Genomic DNA, 19,735 nt, shown 5'->3' with positions numbered 1-19,735 from the left:
GCCCTTAAGATAAGCATGCTGAGAGCTTTCGAGAGGTCGTCCAACTAGGATTTCTCTAATATGGTAATCAAGAACAAAAGATATTAAGCTTATTGGTCTGAAAACTTCGCGGATTCGTGACCTCGCCTATCCACTTTCGGGATGAAAACTATTTTGACCTGTCTCCAGGACATGGGCACATGTTTGAGAAGGAGACATCCTTTGAAAATTTGTTCCAGCCATGGAGCTGCCACATCATGCAACTTTTGAAGCATAACTGGCAGTATGCCATCCATGCCTGGGGATTTATATGTAGAAAAAGTATTGATAAGAAATATTGTTTTTAACATTCTGAAAAATGTTGAGAAAAATCGAAGTGACAGTTTTTTTACAAAAAATAAAAACCTAAAAAACAAAGTAATAAAAGTTGGTAAAAATTGATTTTCTACTCAAATATCTTTTCAAAACTTTGAGATATTGGCTTTAAACTACTTTTATCTTTGAAAAACTATTGTTTAAATAAAATCTACAAAAAATAGTACGCAAATTTGGTAAAAATTGATACGAGTACATATAGACAAACTTGTAAGCAAGACAAATCGACAGACGGGATGGGAAGTTATCAGTGTGGGTCGTATCCCAGCCTCTTTTTTCATTTCAACATCTACCCGCCCTTGTTGAAAAACCCGATATCATGATTTGACAATATGCTATGTGAAGTCAATGAACTTCTCTCTTCTTAGGTTCGAAGGCGTATAAAATCATTTGTATATGAGGACAAAATAATCTGAAAATAGTGCAATTCTCAAAAATTACTAACTTTTTAACGAACGTCTTTTTAACAACCTTATAGTACGTTTCCACCAAAAAATAATCCGAGATTTAAGGCAAATGATTTAAAATAAATCATGAGGTGTTTCCACCAAAGAAAATTAGATTAATTTGACGTTGTCATGACAACCAATCGTAATTAGTTTTATTTTATTCTTGTACCTATGTATTTATTATTTTTGTATACTTACATTTTATTTCGTTTTCGTTTTTAAATTGTTTATTGTTTATTGTTTTCAATTTGAATCATATGGTGAGGCAGATAGTTTTTGTTGACATTTCCATGGGTCGGTTCAACAATTATTCTCCGAAACAAAAGTTTGTTTGATTTGACAAACTAATGTTTCCAAGTAGATTTCAATGAGTTTTATTTGAAATCTTCATTTGAGGAGATTAAAATTTATATTGTAAATCTGTGAGATTTCAAGGAGATTTGTGACAAATCTAGCTAAATCTCGGTTTAGTGCCCGGTGGAAACGTAGTATTAGGAACATAAAAAGCAACTACCGTAAATCATCAAAAAAGAAATAAATTATAAATTAATATATTTTTTAATTAAGTTCACAGCAATAACTTAACCTATTGAATAATTGTTTAAACTTATGTAACTCATTACTATATTCAAGCTCAACATAACAACTTATGTGTCAGTTAAGTTGAACCTAAATATTTAAGTTCACACTCCTCCATTACACGCCTTACTCAAGTCTTTGATAAAAAGAAAATTGTCTGATTGTAAATCAGTTTAGTTATGGAATTCAGCTGCATTTAATAATCTAAATAACAAATAACTAGTTAAACAAGACGACTTTTCTAACAAAACATTTAAGTTTAAGTATAACTTGTTACAAGTTATAATTTTAAATCTTCTAATGACGTTATTATGTCAACTGTATTTTCAAACAATAACAACAATTATAAACAATATACTATATAATATAAACACTTCAATAAGTATCATAATATGAATATTTTAATATTATAGTAACGATTTCATATTTGAGTACACGATAAACACCTACATACATATGTATGGGACTTAATTAAAAATTATAGATAAAATTATACAATGGGGGGTTGTCATCATTTTATTTCTAAACTAACATGTGCGATTTTTACAGAGAAAGGTTTCGACTTCCTTCCCACGATTAAAATTGTAACCGCCATTTATTTATTTTAATAATAGTTATATTTCTATAGCTATAATTTTATTCGTTTACCTACATTATTGTAAGAATTTTTTTTGTTGCATTCAACTTTTGCAATAAATCAATTCCAGAGAAAATGTAATTTACAAAATACAAGCTGCAAAAAAACAGGTTTGATAAACTGTCTACATGTTGTCTGTTTTTTCCATCAAGATGAATGTCATTGGTTTGAGATTTTCCCACTTTAAAAGGAAAAAATCGGTAAGTACAAGGGGGTACTATTGCCGGAAAATGTTTATGTTGACACTAATTAGAGAGTGAGACAGAGATTTAGTATGTGGTTTTATTGAAAGATAATTTTGGCGGGATTTTATAACGATGATCAAATAAATTTTAATAAGTATTTGGTTTTTACGAAACGATTAACTTGTAGAAGTTATTACAGAGAAATGTTTCGATCATTTAATCGCTCGAGGAGGTTTATTTTTGAATCTTTCATATGCTAAATAGTAAGAAGAGTAAGTAGCTTATACGATCGAATTTTTTTTATAAAATTATCAATCGGGCAATAGTGTTTTATTTTATAAAGAATGTTTATATTGTTTCTCCCCTATTTTAAATAGTTTCATCGAAACTGTCACTTGTTGCTTACATAAGGGACAAGCTAAAATAGTACCCGTGGCATGATGGTTAGTGCGTTGGACTGCAACGAACGATGGAACGGACAATTCCAAAGTACAGAGAACGGGACCAAATGGACGCTTACAGAAACGCGACAGTTGACACACTACCTAGGCACAAGAGTGGCAAGACAAGTTGACAAGACTCAAAAACTTGTACAGACCACTGACAGACCCACACGACTTGGAGGTTAGGACACTGAAGTCGTCAATAAAAAATGTCAATCTGTTGATTAAGGAGAACTACAGGCTATCAATTAACAAGTACTGGGACCGCAAGATCCGGTCAGTTAATTCGAGTGACCCTAGTATATTCCCCAAAATCAACAAGATATTCAGGAAAAAAAACGATAATGACCTTCCGTGTTGTCAGAAAAACCTCGACTGAATATAACCACTTAAAATATTCTGCCTGGCTACGGCCAGTATTTGACATTAGTATTAGTTGCCAATTTTTATTTCACTTCCGTTCGCCTCTGCCTTTTTCGATTCCTCACTCATACATCCTTAAATATGTGTCTATTTACATACATACATATGTAATTTTCGGATAACGGACTAAGATTTAGAATTCTGCATTTGAATAACGGCGGCGTCGAAGACAACACGGATTGAGCGAGAACAAACTAAAATTTAAGCCAACTGGCAAAATATCTTTTTTATAAAATTAAATGAATAAAGTATTTTTTGTAAAGTTGTAAGAAGCTCTAAGTTTTATATTTTATTAAGTTTTCTGAAAGTTTGACAACATTCTTAAATTTTAATTAATAAATTCGTGCTCAAAAATATGCCCATCAATAGAACGCCACCGCCTGTGTCTCAAGGAAATGATAATGAGGCAGGCCACCCAATTCAAGATGATGACCAAAACGAGCTGCAACAACACCAGCAGCACAAGGAGCTGCAACAACATCAGCAGAACCAGGAGCTGCAACAACATCAGCCGCAGCAGGAGCAGCAACACCATCAGGCGCCACGAAATAAGACACCAAAGGCCAGAAGGAATCCAGCAAAGTGCAGGATTTGTGGAGAAGGGTATAACCAGGAAATGGTGTTCTGCGACGGGGTATGTAAACATTGGTATCACTATATTTGTGTAGATATAAGTCGTAGTCAGGCAGAAATTATTTCTAAGTGGTTTTGCGAGGAGTGCTCAATATTAAATCTGAGGAAAATTGATGCACTACATATAAAACTAATAAATCAGATGAAGGTAGTAGAAAAAAATGTTCTTGAGAAAAAACGTAAAACAGTTATAAATAATTCTTATAAGAAATGGTTAGGGTTTAAAGAGGATTATATAAATTTGAAAGGATCATTTGTAGATAGCCAGGGTGCTCCGCTTCCTGAGCCCAGGTTAGTTTCTGTTGGTTCGACAGGCTTGTACAATGAATCGGATAGACGTTCAGTGTCCTCCATAAGCAGTTCGTCAACACAAAGAAATTTGCGTTTGAATCTTATTCAACAACGACGTGACATACTAAGGGAACAGCGAGACAATCTACAAAAAGAGCAAGAACTTTTGAAACGCCAAGAAGAACTCATTGACGAAATGTCAGAAAGCGAGGACGATGTGGGATGGATCAATGACGAGGTGCCCATCCGTAGTAGTAGGAACCAAGTTATGAACCCATCGGCACCTGCTTTCAAACCATCATCTACGACTGCATTTAAGCGAATACCTACACCAATGCTGCATCAACCAACCGTATTTGAACTTCCAACACCACTGAGCCAGAGGGAATTGGCTGCCAGGAAGGTTTATAGGGAACTTCTAACCTTTACTGGCAATCCTGAGGAGTGGCCACTCTTCAAGAGAATGTTCGACCAGTCCACTCAAGCTTGTGGGTACAGCATTGACGAAAATCTTATGCGTCTCCAACAAGCGCTAAAAGGAAGGGCACGGAACCTGGTTTCCGGCCAATTAGCAGAGCCATCGTGTGTACCACAAATTATAAAATCTTTAGAAATAGCGTTCGGCCAACCAAACGTAATTTTAGAAAGTCAATTAGAAAAATTCGCTAAACTTTCTGTAGTCAAACCCGATAAATTAGAATCCATCCTAGAGTTTTCCACTGCTGTAACAAATCTCAATGCGGTGATGAAGGCTTCGGGACTCGCGAGCCAGTATGATAACCCACTTCTTCTTAAAGAGTTACTCAAGAAACTTACAAACGATATGAAGATGAAGTGGGCTACGTTCTCAATGGACAGGGAAGTTAAAGGTGTTATTGCGTTCGGTTCCTGGTTAGAGTTGGAAGCAAAAAAGGTGTATGAAGTACTTCCAATTTCTGAGTTAAGTATTAGTAGGAGGGAAGTTGTTCATAACGAAAAGTCGAATAGCAAAAGTAGGGTCAATGTTCACATCCAAGCTAAACCATATTCAACCTGTTTAGTATGTGCAAGCCAGTGTAAGAGTCTAGAGGCATGTGATGTTTTTAAACAAATGTCTTCTTTAGCCAGGTGGGAAAAAGTTAAGGAGTTAAGACTCTGTCGCCAGTGTTTGACTGACCATGCAATTAAATACCCTTTTGTATGTAAGAAGGCAGTCAAATGTAGTTTCACCGGTTGTACGAGAAAACATCATCCGTTAATGCATCAAGATGTCATCAGTACCACACCAATAGTAGTAACATCACAGAACAGTCATACCAATGAGGGTGACTGTTTTCAGTTCCAGTATATACCAGTCACACTTCGTAAGGGTGACAAAAGGGTTACTACATTGGCATTCCTCGATGGTGGTTCTAGTGGAACAAGAATAGAAGAAAGTGTTGCAAATGAACTGGGATTAAATGGACCTAAAGTTGTATTGCACCTTAAATGGACAGCAGGCGTACGTCGACAGGAGGATTCTACTAAGGTCTCAATGGTAATTTCAGGGGTATACGAAGGTGCCAAGGAATTCGAAATACCTGTTGCTCATACAATAAAGGAGCTAGGTTTACCAAGGCAAACCCTAAAATATGATGACCTTGCCAGAGTACATCCTCATCTACGTGGGCTTCCAGTTAATTCTTATATTCAAGAACAACCAAGGATAATGATAGGCCTAAGCGACTGGCATCTTGCTGTTCCTAGTAGGACTCGACTAGCTGAGTGGAATGATCCTGTGGCAACAAAGTGTAAGCTGGGATGGTCAGTGTTTGGTTCAAGTAGCTCATCCAAAAGCCAGAATATAAATTACCACATTGAAGAGTATTCACATCCAGACGATGAAAACTTGGACGATATGATGAGGCATTTCTTCTCCGTGGATAGTTTGGGAGTAAAAATACCAAAATATGACCTGATATCTAAAGAGGAAAGTCGTGCTAAGATGATAATGGATGAGACAACAAAATTCGATAAAAATCGTTTCGAAACCGGCTTACTTTGGCGCTACGATGATCCTGTACTTCCAGACAGTAGACCCATGGCCAACTTCAGACTTTTGTCACTGAATCGTAGACTGCAGAAGAATCCAAAACTGAAAAGCGATATGCAAAATCAAATCGATGATTACATCAAGAAAGGATACGTCCGTAAGCTGTCCGCTGAAGAGTTACGACAAAACCACAAGCGAATTTGGTATCTTCCATTGTTTCCAGTGGTTAATCCGAACAAGCCTGAAAGATTGAGAGTGGTTTGGGATGCAGCGGCGAAAGTAAATGGAGTATCATTAAACTCACTTTTACTTAAAGGTCCTGATGCGCTTCCATCACTACTAGGCATTCTTATGAGATTCAGGGAAAATGCAGTCGCTATTAGTGGAGACATTTCTGAAATGTTTCATCAGATCAAAATTTTACCTAAAGACCAACATGCCTGCAGATTTTTATGGGATGACGGAAATGGAGAAGCAGTATACATCACACAAGTTATGACATTTGGAGCGACGTGTTCACCAAGTAGCGCTCAGTTTGTCAAAAACCTAAATGCCAAAAAATATGAAAAAGATTATCCAAGAGCAGTTGAAGCGATCATCAAGAACCATTATGTGGACGACTTGCTCGATAGTCTAAGAACACCAGAAGAGGCAATTGCACTAGCCAAAGATGTCAAAATGATTCATAAAGCCGGAGGATTCCACATCAGGAAGTGGAAATCTAACTCAAGAGAAGTGATGGCTGCCTTAGGAGAAGAATCTTCGGAGGTTAGTGACAATTTTGACCTAGATAAGGAAACTGTTTATTATACCGAAAAAGTATTAGGAATGTGGTGGGATACCAAAACTGATTCACTTACATATTCCTTAAAGTTTAACAAAGGCAACAAAGATGTTCTTAGCGGTGATCGTAAACCAACAAAACGAGAAGTATTACGGGTGATGATGTCCATTTTCGATCCTCTCGGCTTGATAGGTCACTTCACCAGCTACTTGAAGGTTCTCATGCAAGAGGTTTGGCGGTCTGGAGTTCATTGGGATGATGAAATTGAAGACGATCATCATGAAAGCTGGCTTCGATGGTTAAATGAATTGAAGCAAGTTGAATCAGTCCTCATCCCAAGATGTTACTTAGCTGAATCAACATGGGATCTCGCAGAAACAGACCTTCACGTCTTTGTCGATGCTAGTAACACCTGCAGTGCTACAGTGGCATACCTTCGCATACAGTCAAAAGATAATATTACTTGTTCATTGTTAGGTTCAAAAACAAAAGTAGCGCCCATTAAACTTATGTCGATTCCACGACTGGAATTAGTTGCTGCATTGATTGGAGCAAGATTCGCCAATAGCATTCGTCAATCTCTAGCAATCCGTATTCATCGCGTGGTGTTCTGGTCGGATTCAGTAACAGTTCTGAGCTGGTTAAGAACCGATGCAAAATCAGTGAAAGGGCAATTCGTAGCCTTCAGAATAGCAGAAGTGCAAGAGATATCTAACATCGCCAACTGGAGATACGTACCGTCAGAAATGAATCCAGCAGATGACGCGACTAAGTGGAAAAAGAAACCATCATTGAACATGACTGATCGTTGGATGCAAGCACCGCAGTTTCTTTATGAATCCGAATTAGAATGGCCTGAAGATATATCTTTACATCAGGAACGCCATCATACAGCTGTCGAAACATTACATCAAACAACAGACCCAGTGATTTCAATAAAAAGATTTGAGAATTGAAACAAGATGTTAAGAGTTACCGCATTTGTCTGCAGATACATAGATGCCCTAGGTGGTACGACAAGAGGAAACGATTCCTTTTCATCACAAGAGTATCAGCGAGCAGAACGTGTGATTTTCAGAATAATTCAACTTGAGGGATTGTCTTCCGAAGTTAATTATCTTTCAAAGCCAGAAAACCTCATATCAAAAAAGAAACGTCCCCATAGTGCCAGTAACATATTCTCAATGAAACCATATTTGGATGAGAATAGAGTGATAAGATCACTAAGCCGTATAGACAACGCAAGTTGTTTAAGCTTTAACTCGAGGCGGCCAATAATTCTTCCACATGATCATCATGGGACGCTGCTGCTGGTACGAAACTATCACGAAATATTCCGTCATATTAATCATGAAACGGTGGTGAATCAATTAAGAAAAAAGTACTATATTCCGAGAATACGACAGGTTTTAAAACGAGCTAGAAAACTTTGTAACCGTTGCAAGATAAGAATGGCCAATTCTACTCCACCTGAAATGGCGGTTTTACCAGAGATACGAGTTGAAGCATTTACACCTCCCTTTTCTAACACTGCAGTGGACTATGGAGGCCCATTTGAAATAGTAAATAGCCGAAAAGTAGAAAAGAGGTGGATCTGTCTATTTACATGTCTGGTAACTAGAGCTATCCATATCGAAATTGCCTACAGTTGCAGCGCTGACTCATATATACTTTGCTACAGGAACTTTTTATGTCGAAGAGGGTCAGTGAGAAAAATGTTTAGCGACCGAGGCACCAACTTTATCGGAGCTGAAAAATTACTAAAAACTAGCTTAAAATCAGTCGATCATCAACTTATTGCGGAAAAGTTTGTGAATTCAGAACTGGAATGGCATTTTCATCCTCCAGCATCACCTCACATGAATGGATGTTGTGAAAGGCTTATAAAATCTGTTAAGATCGCCTTATACGCGGTGAGCAACGTAACATCATATAAACCTAACGATGAGCTTTTTCGTAGTTTTTTGATGGAGGTTGAGGACATGATCAACTCTCGGCCACTAACCTATCTACCACTCGACAGCGAACAGTCCGAAGCCATAACACCTAACCATTTTCTTCGTCAGTCACCTGGAGGGATGATACCACTTGGCAACTTCAATGATGATACAAAGCTACTTAAATCAAATCTGCTTATGTCACAGCTTCACGCGAGACATTTTTGGAAACGTTGGATCGCCGAGTATCTACCTACACTAACTAGGCGAGAAAAGTGGGACATGCAGACTGAACCATTAGCAGTTGGAGACATCGTACTAATAATTGATGAAAGGAGCCCTCGCAACCAATGGCAAAAGGGAAGAATCATAAAAGTCAACGCCACTAAAGACGGTCAGGTACGCAGTGCAACCGTACAAACTGAATCCGGAATCTACCAAAGACCTTCAGTAAAGCTTGCTAAGTTGAATATATCAGCGAAGGAAGAGGTACATTTGTGAGAAGCCTAGAGAAATGTACCGAGGGGGAGAATGTCAGAAAAACCTCGACTGAATATAACCACTTAAAATATTCTGCCTGGCTACGGCCAGTATTTGACATTAGTATTAGTTGCCAATTTTTATTTCACTTCCGTTCGCCTCTGCCTTTTTTGATTCCTCACTCATACATCCTTAAATATGTGTCTATTTACATACATACATATGTAATTTTCGGATAACGGACTAAGATTTAGAATTCTGCATTTGAATAACGGCGGCGTCGAAGACAACACGGATTGAGCGAGAACAAACTAAAATTTAAGCCAACTGGCAAAATATCTTTTTTATAAAATTAAATGAATAAAGTATTTTTTGTAAAGTTGTAAGAAGCTCTAAGTTTTATATTTTATTAAGTTTTCTGAAAGTTTGACAACACGTGTCTTAAACTCCAAAGAACTGAAGAGAACAGAGACGTACTCATGACAGCGCAAATAGATCCAGAGGAAGCCATCTTTGACGATGACTTTTACATAATTGAAGATCCGAAGGAAAAAGGTGGAGGCGGTGGGAGCTGCTTTCCAGCAAGTGTACAAGGTGCATGTTAGCATTCGCCCCAACCACGACCTGGAAAACAGAGCCCTACTTAATCACTTTTGCCTTCGAAATGATATGACACAATGGCGATCTAAGAACTGCGGTTTCATGCGGTTCAATGACGATTCCTTGGGAAATGCCATAATCGCCGAGCAAATGGGACCAAGTCCCTTTTTAGTGACGAAGGTTGAGCTTCAACTCATCTTCAATTCAATAAAAAATAAAAAGTCAGCAGGTGTCGATGGTATATCCAACGTTGTACTAAGACATTTACCGATGGAAGCAATTTACATATACACCACGCTCTTCAATAATGCACTGAATACTGCATATTATCCAGTGCATTGGAAGACCGCTGTGGTTCATCCTCTCCCGAAAAAGGGAAAGGACAACTCCAACCCGTCAAATCTTCGGTCGTTAAGTCTTTTTCCGGGCATCAGTAAAGTTTTCGAAAAGATCATTAATAGGGGTCTGACCAAGTGGGCTGCGGACAACAAAATAATTCCGCATAAACAGTTCGGGTTCAAGGCGGGTCATGGCACAATTCATGCTGCGTCTAAACTCGTTTCTGATATCTAATGGAATAAATCAAAACAACATCTGATCTGATAGGTAGTCTTACAAAGGCAATTGCGTACGCCGACGATCTAATTGCGTACAGAACGGCCCGAAAGGTTGAGGTTATTAGAATTCTCTTGCAGCGTGATTTCGACAATATTCAGCGATATTGCGACGACTGGAAACTGAAAATAAATGAGGGATAGGTGTAAGAATTGGCGCAAGATGGTCATCGTTGATCTTCACGGGCAGCCATTAGCGAGCAAAAGTGTAGTGAAGTACCTCGGTATCTGGTTAGATCAGTATTTATATTTCGACAGACAGAGGAGCCTTCGCTCTGGGGAAACGGCTGTTTTTTAGCAGTCGGCTTGACCCCAGAGTGAAGGTAATTTGCTACATGGCCCTCATACGGCCTAAGATCGTTTATGGTTGTCCTGTGTGATTCAACGTTGCCCCTTCCCAGATGGAGAAGTTTCGGGTGTTCGAGCCGCAGTATTTACGATGCTGTACCGGGTTATATCGAACAGCCGAATCTTCTTATGTGAATTACTATTCCAACGAGGTCCTATAGGACCTGTATATATACAAAGGGGCTCGAATCAACAGAATTGACAATTTCGTGATAAAAACTCGTTCGAGGTCACATTGCAAGATCTATGTCTTCGACCAAGAATTTAATTTTCGGGGCGTTCTATCCGAACTACGAGTATTTTGAGAGTGCACGCTTGAGCGGCTTCATTCCCCCAGAGGCATTCCTCTTTTTAGATAGATGCGGTCTGATACAGGATAGATTGGCTGTTCCGTTAATCTACCACGTCAGACGACGAACCGTGGATAGGCGACTCCTGTACAATCGGGACGTTATGGCACAAGGCGGAGGGTTCAGTAGGGCTGTGTCCGAACGGGACCGAACTGATAGGGTGAAGCAGGAGAACCAGTTTTGGTGGCTTCAATCGGCACTTGATAGTGGGTAGTCGAGATGGGGTTTAAAGCCTTGGCCGGCTTACATACTTGTTTAATAGTATTAGGGTTTAGTTTTAAGTAGAATAGGCATGGTGGCACGAAAACAAAATACAAAAAAAATACAATAAAAAAACATTAACAAAAAAAATAAATAAAAATAAAAAAAAAGACAACAAAATATGGAAAACAAAAATGTTAGATAGTTAGATTTGCTGCTGTGGTTGTTCTAGTTTTAAGTAGTTTATAGGAAGAATAGGTAGTTTAAGTTAGTTTTAAGTTTTTAAGTAAAAATAAAAAAGATATTGATATTAGTTTTTTTAAATTTTCTAATTAATACAAAAATAAATAAAATTGAATTGAAGTTAAAATAGATCTTAGGGCCGAAAGGCATTAGTAGAAAGTGTTATAGTTTAACTTAGAGTGTCCGTATAGGACCATTAAGTTAGTTGTAAGTTATGGATAACTAGTTTAGTTTTATGAATTTTTGTCTAGCTTTAAGATAGGTTTAAGAATGAACTAATAAAAATTAATTTAAAAAAAAAAAAAAAAAAGTGCGTTGGACTGTCATGCAAGAGGTCTTGGCTTCAATCCATGCCTGTGCCACCTTTATTTAAAAAAAACATAATTTTCGCGGGTACTGTCTCTTGCGAGGAATTGACAAATCCTTCAAGAGTAATTCTTGTCATGAAAAAATGGGTTCTCAAATTGAGAATGGGTGAGAGTTGTAAGTCACTAGGCCCTGGTTCACAACGGACTGTTGCGCCACCCAAAAAAAAAAAAGCTAAAATTTAAACAGTCTAGGATTGAAATATTTCTAATCAAACAACTCTTTGGGCAGGTTCAGATTACATAAGGTATTTCATACGCAGTCAACTGAATTCTTTGAAATATAAATATTTCTTATTTCTTTTCCAATTTGACAAGAAACCCTTTAATACAAAACTTTAAATAAAATTTTGAATTTAATAAATAAGTCACAGAGTTATGAAGTTCAGAGGGGTCATTCCGTAAAACGATAATCGTTAGACGATAGCGTTTCGACGATAGTTTCACTTCATGTAAGACGATAATCGTCAAAGTGATATCGTCAAAACGATAGATAACTAGTTTAGTTTGGTTACAAAATGAAAATAAAAACTCATAAAAATACAATGAATTCGGTTACGAAGAAAATTAAGAGATTGATGGGACCTTCTTTCTATTCTAACCTATATTATAAACAATAAATTTCCCAGACGATTTTCCTTCTACATACATAACGTATATACCTTCAATATTAAAATTTGCTGTAACTATTGAAACTTTGGGGCAGAATAACATTGGTATATTCGACAGGCAACGGTTTTTGTATCGCTCTTGCACAAAGCACTAATCCAAAGTAAAATTATTTTATCCCAGTAAATAAAATGGAGTCTTCACTTCCTTCCCTTGGAATGTTTATTAACAATACATTTTTTGAAAATTTTCAAAATTTCCCCATAGAGAAAAAAACAAGTTTAATAACATTTTCAAGTTATTGAACAAGCATTATCTTTCGTTGAGTTCTTTTTCACATTTCAGTCATAGTATAAAGGCCCAACTATAATAGACATAAGCAAACATAAGCTTATTTCAAAAACCCAACGAAAATTCACTTAAGTTTGTGAAATTACTGGGATAGCCATAATGCAATTTTGCTCACGTATCTACATGTCAGATTTTACTTATGCGGCGAGCGACTGGGATCGCTCTTGCTTAAGTGTGCTTAAGTTAACGAAACTGAGAAAAATTGAACGAAACGGAGCTAGACTCCATTATGTTCACTCGTATTGAGATTCTTTGTTTACTTATGCGCGCATATGCTACCTTATGCCTATTATAGTTGGGCCTTAAGAATCATTGACATACTAATTATGGACTGCTAGTAGCTAACTTCATGATGGTTCCACTTTTAACGGACAAAACACTAGCGCAAAAAGGGCTATGCGGAAAAATTGTGTAACATTTACATTTAATACTCACAGTCACAGCGCACAGCCTGCTTCTGCTTCATTTTGCACGAACTGTCAAAATTGTTCAATAACATACAAAAAAAAATGACATCGTTTGTCTTCAACAAATTATACTAGATGTCAATACTTTCTATGTATGTCAGAAAAAGCTTATCTCAACTAAAAACTAACAGATGTCGCTAAATATTTCATAACTTTTTTTGCCACTGTGCCTGAAAGGGCTAGTGTAGCTATGTAATGTGAAGTGGAACCATTTTTATTCAAATTTTGTATGAAAAAATCACACCACTAGCAGTCCATGTAACATGTTTTGACGATTATTGTATCGGAAATTACGGAATGACTCCCCAGCTTTTAGGTGAATGAAAAACATGATCAGCTTTCATTTTGACATAAGTATACAAATCAAATCAAATCAAATCAAATGGGGTGGCGCAACAGTCCGTTGTGAACCAGGGCCTAGTGACTTACAACTCTCAACCATTCCTGTGTGCGAGTACTGTTGTCAGGAATGGAAGGGACCTACAATTTAAGGCCGAATCCGAACGGCTAGTTTTGAGAAAGCACTTTTTCATGACAAGAATTACTCTTGAAGGATTTGTCAATTCCTCGCAAGAGGCAGTATATAATATAAATATAAATCAAATTGTGTCTAAATTTGATTTTATTGAATTAAAAAACACAAAAGATAAGTTAAAGTTATCAAATCAAATATATTTCTTATTTTATATATTAACATTTGTCAATGAAGCTAGTTGAATTTTGACTACGTAGCCACTACCTTTGTGATTGCGACCATTTTTTTGGCAAGCTGGCCAATCAGATACTAAAAATTTGACTTAACTTCAAGTCCCTTACGTCACTTGAACTTGCAAATTGTTTTATTCTGTTCTTTTTTTTATGTCATTCCTTTAGGAATTATAAAAATAATGAGATTATATTCGTACAACTAACACTGGTGTTAAAAAGTGATTTTTGATATCTTTTTAGAGACCTTTGGTGGTATGTGGCGCAGTTTAAACCTTTCTTGTAACCAGGATTGTCTGTGTTTTTTGTAATATATACGAGTAGTTGTGAGCTTGTGGCGCAAGAACGATTGTAATTCGTATTTTTGTATATATTGTTCACCCGGCTACAGCCTCCTAACCAAAAATTGATTTTTTGACAACAAAAGAAGGGCAAATACAGTCACAACCCTACGTCTAGACGCATCTGTTACAAAAAAATCATAATTAAATCCTTTATCTCTTAATTATTATTTTAATAATTAAGGCATTCAAAATAAAATACACGACTGGGTCGCACGAACTTGCTCCTGTATGCAAAAAGCCTGTTTAAAAAAGTAACAATATAATATTTATAAATATACCTGTAAAATAAGTTTGTCTTCAAAGATATAAATGCCATTTGATTTGTTAAAAAAAACTCGCAATTCATCCCAAGACACACAACTCATCCTAGGACATTTCATCCCGCAAGTCAAATTTACTTGTAAGCGTACTTAACGAAAACAATTGTTTATATATTCAACTATTTCGTTCAAAGCTTTTTCCTTTGGATAGCCTTATTTTAATTTCATATAAGAAGAACCAGGATGGAAAGTAAATTATCTGAAGATAAGAAAGAGGAAGAATATGTATGTTTAAATTGTAAAGCGATTTAGATCGTTTAGAATTCTCCTAGGTAATTCTTGCGTTTTCGAGCTAGAGCAGGGCATGTGCAGAGAAGATGAAGAACCGTTTCTTCCTCTTCCTCGTCCATACAGCTTCTGCAAAAGTCATTTGAGAATACGCCTAGTCTCGTGGCGTGCTTTCCTATTAGACAGTGTCCGGTTATGACACCTATTATCGAGCTTATATGCGATCTGCTTGGAGAGAGCAAGCACCTTGAACGTTTTAAATCCAGTGTTGGCCAGATGTTTTTTGTGGCTTGACACGTGGTGATGTTGTTCCACCTGGTGCCTGCCCTCCTCAGAGCGTCTTGCATTAGCAACAGTTTACAAGTAGCGATTGCCAGTACTTGCCAAACGTGGTAGGATGGGCTGTACTGTACCGTTCCTGGCGAGTTCATCTGCCTTACAATTACTTGGAATGTCTCTATGGCCCGGCACCCAGCAAAGGTGTATATTAAACTGTTGCGCCATCTCCATTAGAGATGATCGACAGTTATGGACTGTTATAATAAGACCGAAAATAAGACCAGATCGGTTTTGTGTGGGTTAACACCCAGTCCACACCGATCAGCCCAAAGTATTAGTCTGTCCAAGGTATTTTGTAAGAGTTCTTTTAGGATATTAAGATGCTTTCCTGAAACTGCTATGGCAACGTCGTCCGCATAGGCTATCACTCTGAAACCCTCCGCATCCCGACTAGTTAGGATTTCATTCACCACTAGGTTCCAGAGAAGAGGGGATAGAACACCACCTTGCGGTGTCTCTCTACTAACGAATCGTCTGCTAGAAGAGTTGCCCAGTTTTGAGTTAATTATTCTGCTAATAAGCATTAAATGAATTAACTCCCGAAGCGAACTCTCTACATTTAGAAATGTCAGTGCAGATGTGATTACAGATGTGTCCACGTTGTTAAAGGCACCTTCGATGTCAAGGAAAGCAACCAAAGTAAATTCTTTATGGTGGAGGGAATATTCGATGGTGCGTACTAAAGTGTGTAACGCTGTTTCCACCGATTTACCTTTACAGTAGGCATGTTGAGACGAAGACAGAAGTCGTGTATCGATACGTGCCCTTAAATGGATATCAATCAATCTTTCCAGGGTTTTAAGAAGGAATGATGATAGACTTATAGGTCGTAGATCTTTAGGATTGACTTTGGAGCATTTACCTGCTTTAGGTATAAAAACAACTTTAACCTCTCTCCATGCCGAGGAAACATGGACCAGGTAAAGACAGCTGGTAAAAATTGCCTCAAGGATTGGTGCAATTATGTCAGAAGTCTTCTGTAACTCGGCTGATATTATTCCATCTGGTCCTGCAGCTTTAAATGGTTTGAAGCTGTTGAGAGCCCATTGTAGCTTATTCTTTGTGATCAGACCTTGTGGATATGTTGTATTTGAACTCGAACGTATTAAACTGTTGCAAGTTTCGGTAAGAGAACTACCAGGAAAGTGAGTGTCCAATAGTAAGTTCAGCGATTCATTACTTGAATTTGTCCAAGAGCCGTCTGCATTTTTCAAGCATCTTGGCATAGCTGGACTAGTTGAAAGAATTTTCCGTAACCTAGAGGCTTGAGAAGTTTCTTCTATCATGCCACAGAAGGATCGCCTAGAAGATAGCTTGGATTTCTTTAGTGCCTTCTTGTAGATTCTTAAGGATTCTTTGTAGGAGTCCCAATGATAGGCTAGTCATGCAGCTTTGGCCCGGTTGAAAAGTTTATTGCATTCTTTCCTGAGTGAGTCAAGCTCTGAGGCCCACCATTGTGGTTTCCTCTTTCCTCTTATGTGTATAAGTGGACAAGCAATTTCTAGCGATCTGTTCATAGCTGAGGTAAGGTCATTGACTTTGTTTTCAAGTTCGTTAGCGTTAGAGGAAGGACTAGATAGTCCAGGTTCTAGTTAACTCTGTAATGAGTTCCTGTATGAAGCCCAGTCAGTTTTCCGATAATTTTCAAAAGTCAATGGACTCGGGTTATCATCCACATTCATATTGAACTGGGTATATCTATGATCAGAGAACGAGTGTTCTTTGGATACTTTCCAGTCCAAGATCATATGGTGTATACTATCTGAGACAAGAGTTATGTCTAAGACTTCTTGTCAAGTTTTAGTTATGAAGATTGGTTCTTTCTTTTATATAGGCGAAGGCAAGTAAAATATTTGTTAAACAACTCTATTCTTAAAGAATAATACTTTAAAGTCATAGGTACCAAGATAATACTTCTTGATAGACACTTTAAAATAGATTGTTGATTAAACATATCATATTCGTTAATCCGATGCATTGGCGCTACACGGACGGCCATCGTTGGTATTTACAATAGTTATACTTATAAAAATACATAAAAATGTACCAAATGCAATAATTTCGAAAAAAGATAGGAATGTAACTAAAATTTTGTCAAAATAATTTACATTTAATACAGTTAAAATAATTAAAAAAAAAAACTATTTTAAGATTCAAAATTTTACCTGCAAAATAAGTTTGTTTTCAAAAATGCCATTTTATAAATAAAAAAAACCCTTGATTTTTCAAATTTTGTTTTTAAAAATCGTTAGCTATAGCGTTTTTTTTTAAATTAATTTTGTATGTATAAAATTTTTCAATTTTGTTCTAAAAATATTTTTGGTATGCAGATGTTTAGAAATTGAAAATATACGCTATACATTTGCATTACGTAAAAAAATGTTGTCCCGTTTTTGAGATGTCGAATTTTGAAAAAAAAAATAATTCAAAATTTTTTAAAAACCCAAACAATACAAAATTGCACTTTCGATAATCAAATATTGTTAAGGCAATATAAGAGCTTATTCAGAAGTTATTGAAATTATTGGAATCAGTTCATAAGTTGCTGAGAAAATTAAAAAAACTAAATAACGGTTCTATGAGTGGTACCACTCCTGAGCAATACAAAAATATGTTTTTCTTATTAAAAGAAGCCAAGTTAAAAAATAAGATTTTAGAGAAAATTAAAAAAAATCTATCAGTTTGTTTTTGAGAAAATTCGAATTTTCGTTTTTTGACAAAAAAAAATGTATAAGGGTCACTGTTAGTTTTGATCTTAAAAAAAATTTAAAAAAACGCCTAACGTGAATCTGCTTAACACCTTAACTTCCAAGTTTGAACTCAATCAACCCAATGGTTTAGGCTGTAGATCGTGGACAGACAGACAAAACAGACCGGACTGAATCACGGGAACAACTTTTTTCGACTTCTCTACCATCGTAATATCATGGTTGCATATTTTGCACGAATGCAAAACTTGCCACATAATTCCTACCAGACGATTTAATTTGGATTTTAAGTTATAACATTCCAATACTACAAAGACTTGACATTGACACCCTTAAATAATGGACTCCGTTTTTTAGGAACTAGGTATTAAAATTTTAATGCTTGTTTAATTGCTTTTTGGTATCAAGAAAAAGGAAATGTAAAAATAAATAATAGAACAAAATTTTAATGAGGAAAAGTTACATAAAACTATCTTACTTTTTTGTAAGGTTCTTTAAATTTAAATATCTCAATAAGAACCTCCTAAGTATCATAGGAACGCTTTAAAGTCACAAAATGATTCATTGTATTTAATTTTAAATGCAAATAAAAAAAACAAGTTTAATTTAATAAATGGGTAACTTAATTTATTTAACAATATATCAGGAATTCGTTTTTCTTGAATATACGTAACTAGTTGTCACAAAATAAATTACTCTCTCGCAACTGAAATCTAACCACATATCTGCAAAAATCTAATTGAGATGAATTTTTATATCTTTGAAAATTTTTCGTTATTTGGTATTTTAGAATAATTTCTAATACAGTTTAAATCAAATATAGTGAATAAAAATTGTATTTTTAGTATAATATAACAACTATTTTTACATAATAGGGATATAAATATTTAAACATGAAAAATTATATCTCCAGAAACAAACCGTAAAAATTGAAATATATTTGTTTTTATGAATAACAATCACTTTTTTATAGACATCAGAACTACGAATGTAATGCATTTTTAAAATTACGTAATTTAACTTATAACAATAAATGTGCGGTATAGTTTATGTCGTTAAATTCTCTAGACGCCTTCAAGTTGAAAATGCAAAGTTTTTTTAATTTACTCATATCAGAGCCTATTTCACTATTCACTATTATTTTTGATTCAAAAGAAAAGAAATAATTTAAAATTGTTAACAGGAAATACAATTTTTGAACCAAAACTTACATCGCGGTTAGGTGGTGCAGCAGTTTCAAGCTCCATAATAATAAGTCTTACTCAATTTTTTCCAATTATTTTACTATCTTTGTTTTCAAAATACAATTTCAATTAATATTTTTTTTTATTTATACGTTATTAAAAACAATATCAATCAATTTTCAGTACATTTTAATTTTTTTACCGCACTTAGCTAACGCTACTCTCCGGTGTTAGAATATTACTAAACTATCATTGCCCAGCTTACGGATCAATATAGCGAAGGTTAAGGTGAAACTGACATTTCCATAACCACTTTTGAAAAAAAGAATACTTTCAATGCTCTCATTGGGCACTTTTCCCACTAACATCAGCATCAGAGTCAGGTTGTAATTGCTTTTTTATAAATGTACATCATGTTCATACATATGTGCATTTTTTGTATCTTCTGAATCTTTTTTTTTTAATTTATAATCTTACAATATTAAATGCAATGCACTTTTCATTGAATACTATTTTTTATTTACTCATCACTGTCCGCACTTAAATTATCATA

The 19,735-nt window shown here is 35.9% G+C and overlaps 1 protein-coding gene across 1 annotated transcript in view; it reads right to left on the bottom strand.

Annotated features, from left to right (window-relative positions):
• LOC129946056 (sodium-dependent nutrient amino acid transporter 1-like) overlaps positions 1-19,443 on the bottom strand; it is a 40,813-nt gene extending 21,370 nt beyond the window's left edge. The window contains exon 1 of the mRNA XM_056056082.1: positions 19,210-19,443. Coding sequence (XP_055912057.1) covers positions 19,210-19,245 — 36 coding nt within the window. The 5' untranslated portion in view covers positions 19,246-19,443. The remainder of the gene's footprint in view (positions 1-19,209) is intronic.
• Between the last annotated feature and the right edge of the window lie 292 nt (positions 19,444-19,735).

Source organism: Eupeodes corollae, chromosome 2, assembly GCF_945859685.1.
Source record: "Eupeodes corollae chromosome 2, idEupCoro1.1, whole genome shotgun sequence".
NCBI lineage: Eukaryota > Metazoa > Arthropoda > Insecta > Diptera > Syrphidae > Eupeodes > Eupeodes corollae.
The sequence above is the reverse complement of the archived record's forward strand: the minus strand, read 5'-3'. Positions and strand labels throughout refer to the sequence as shown.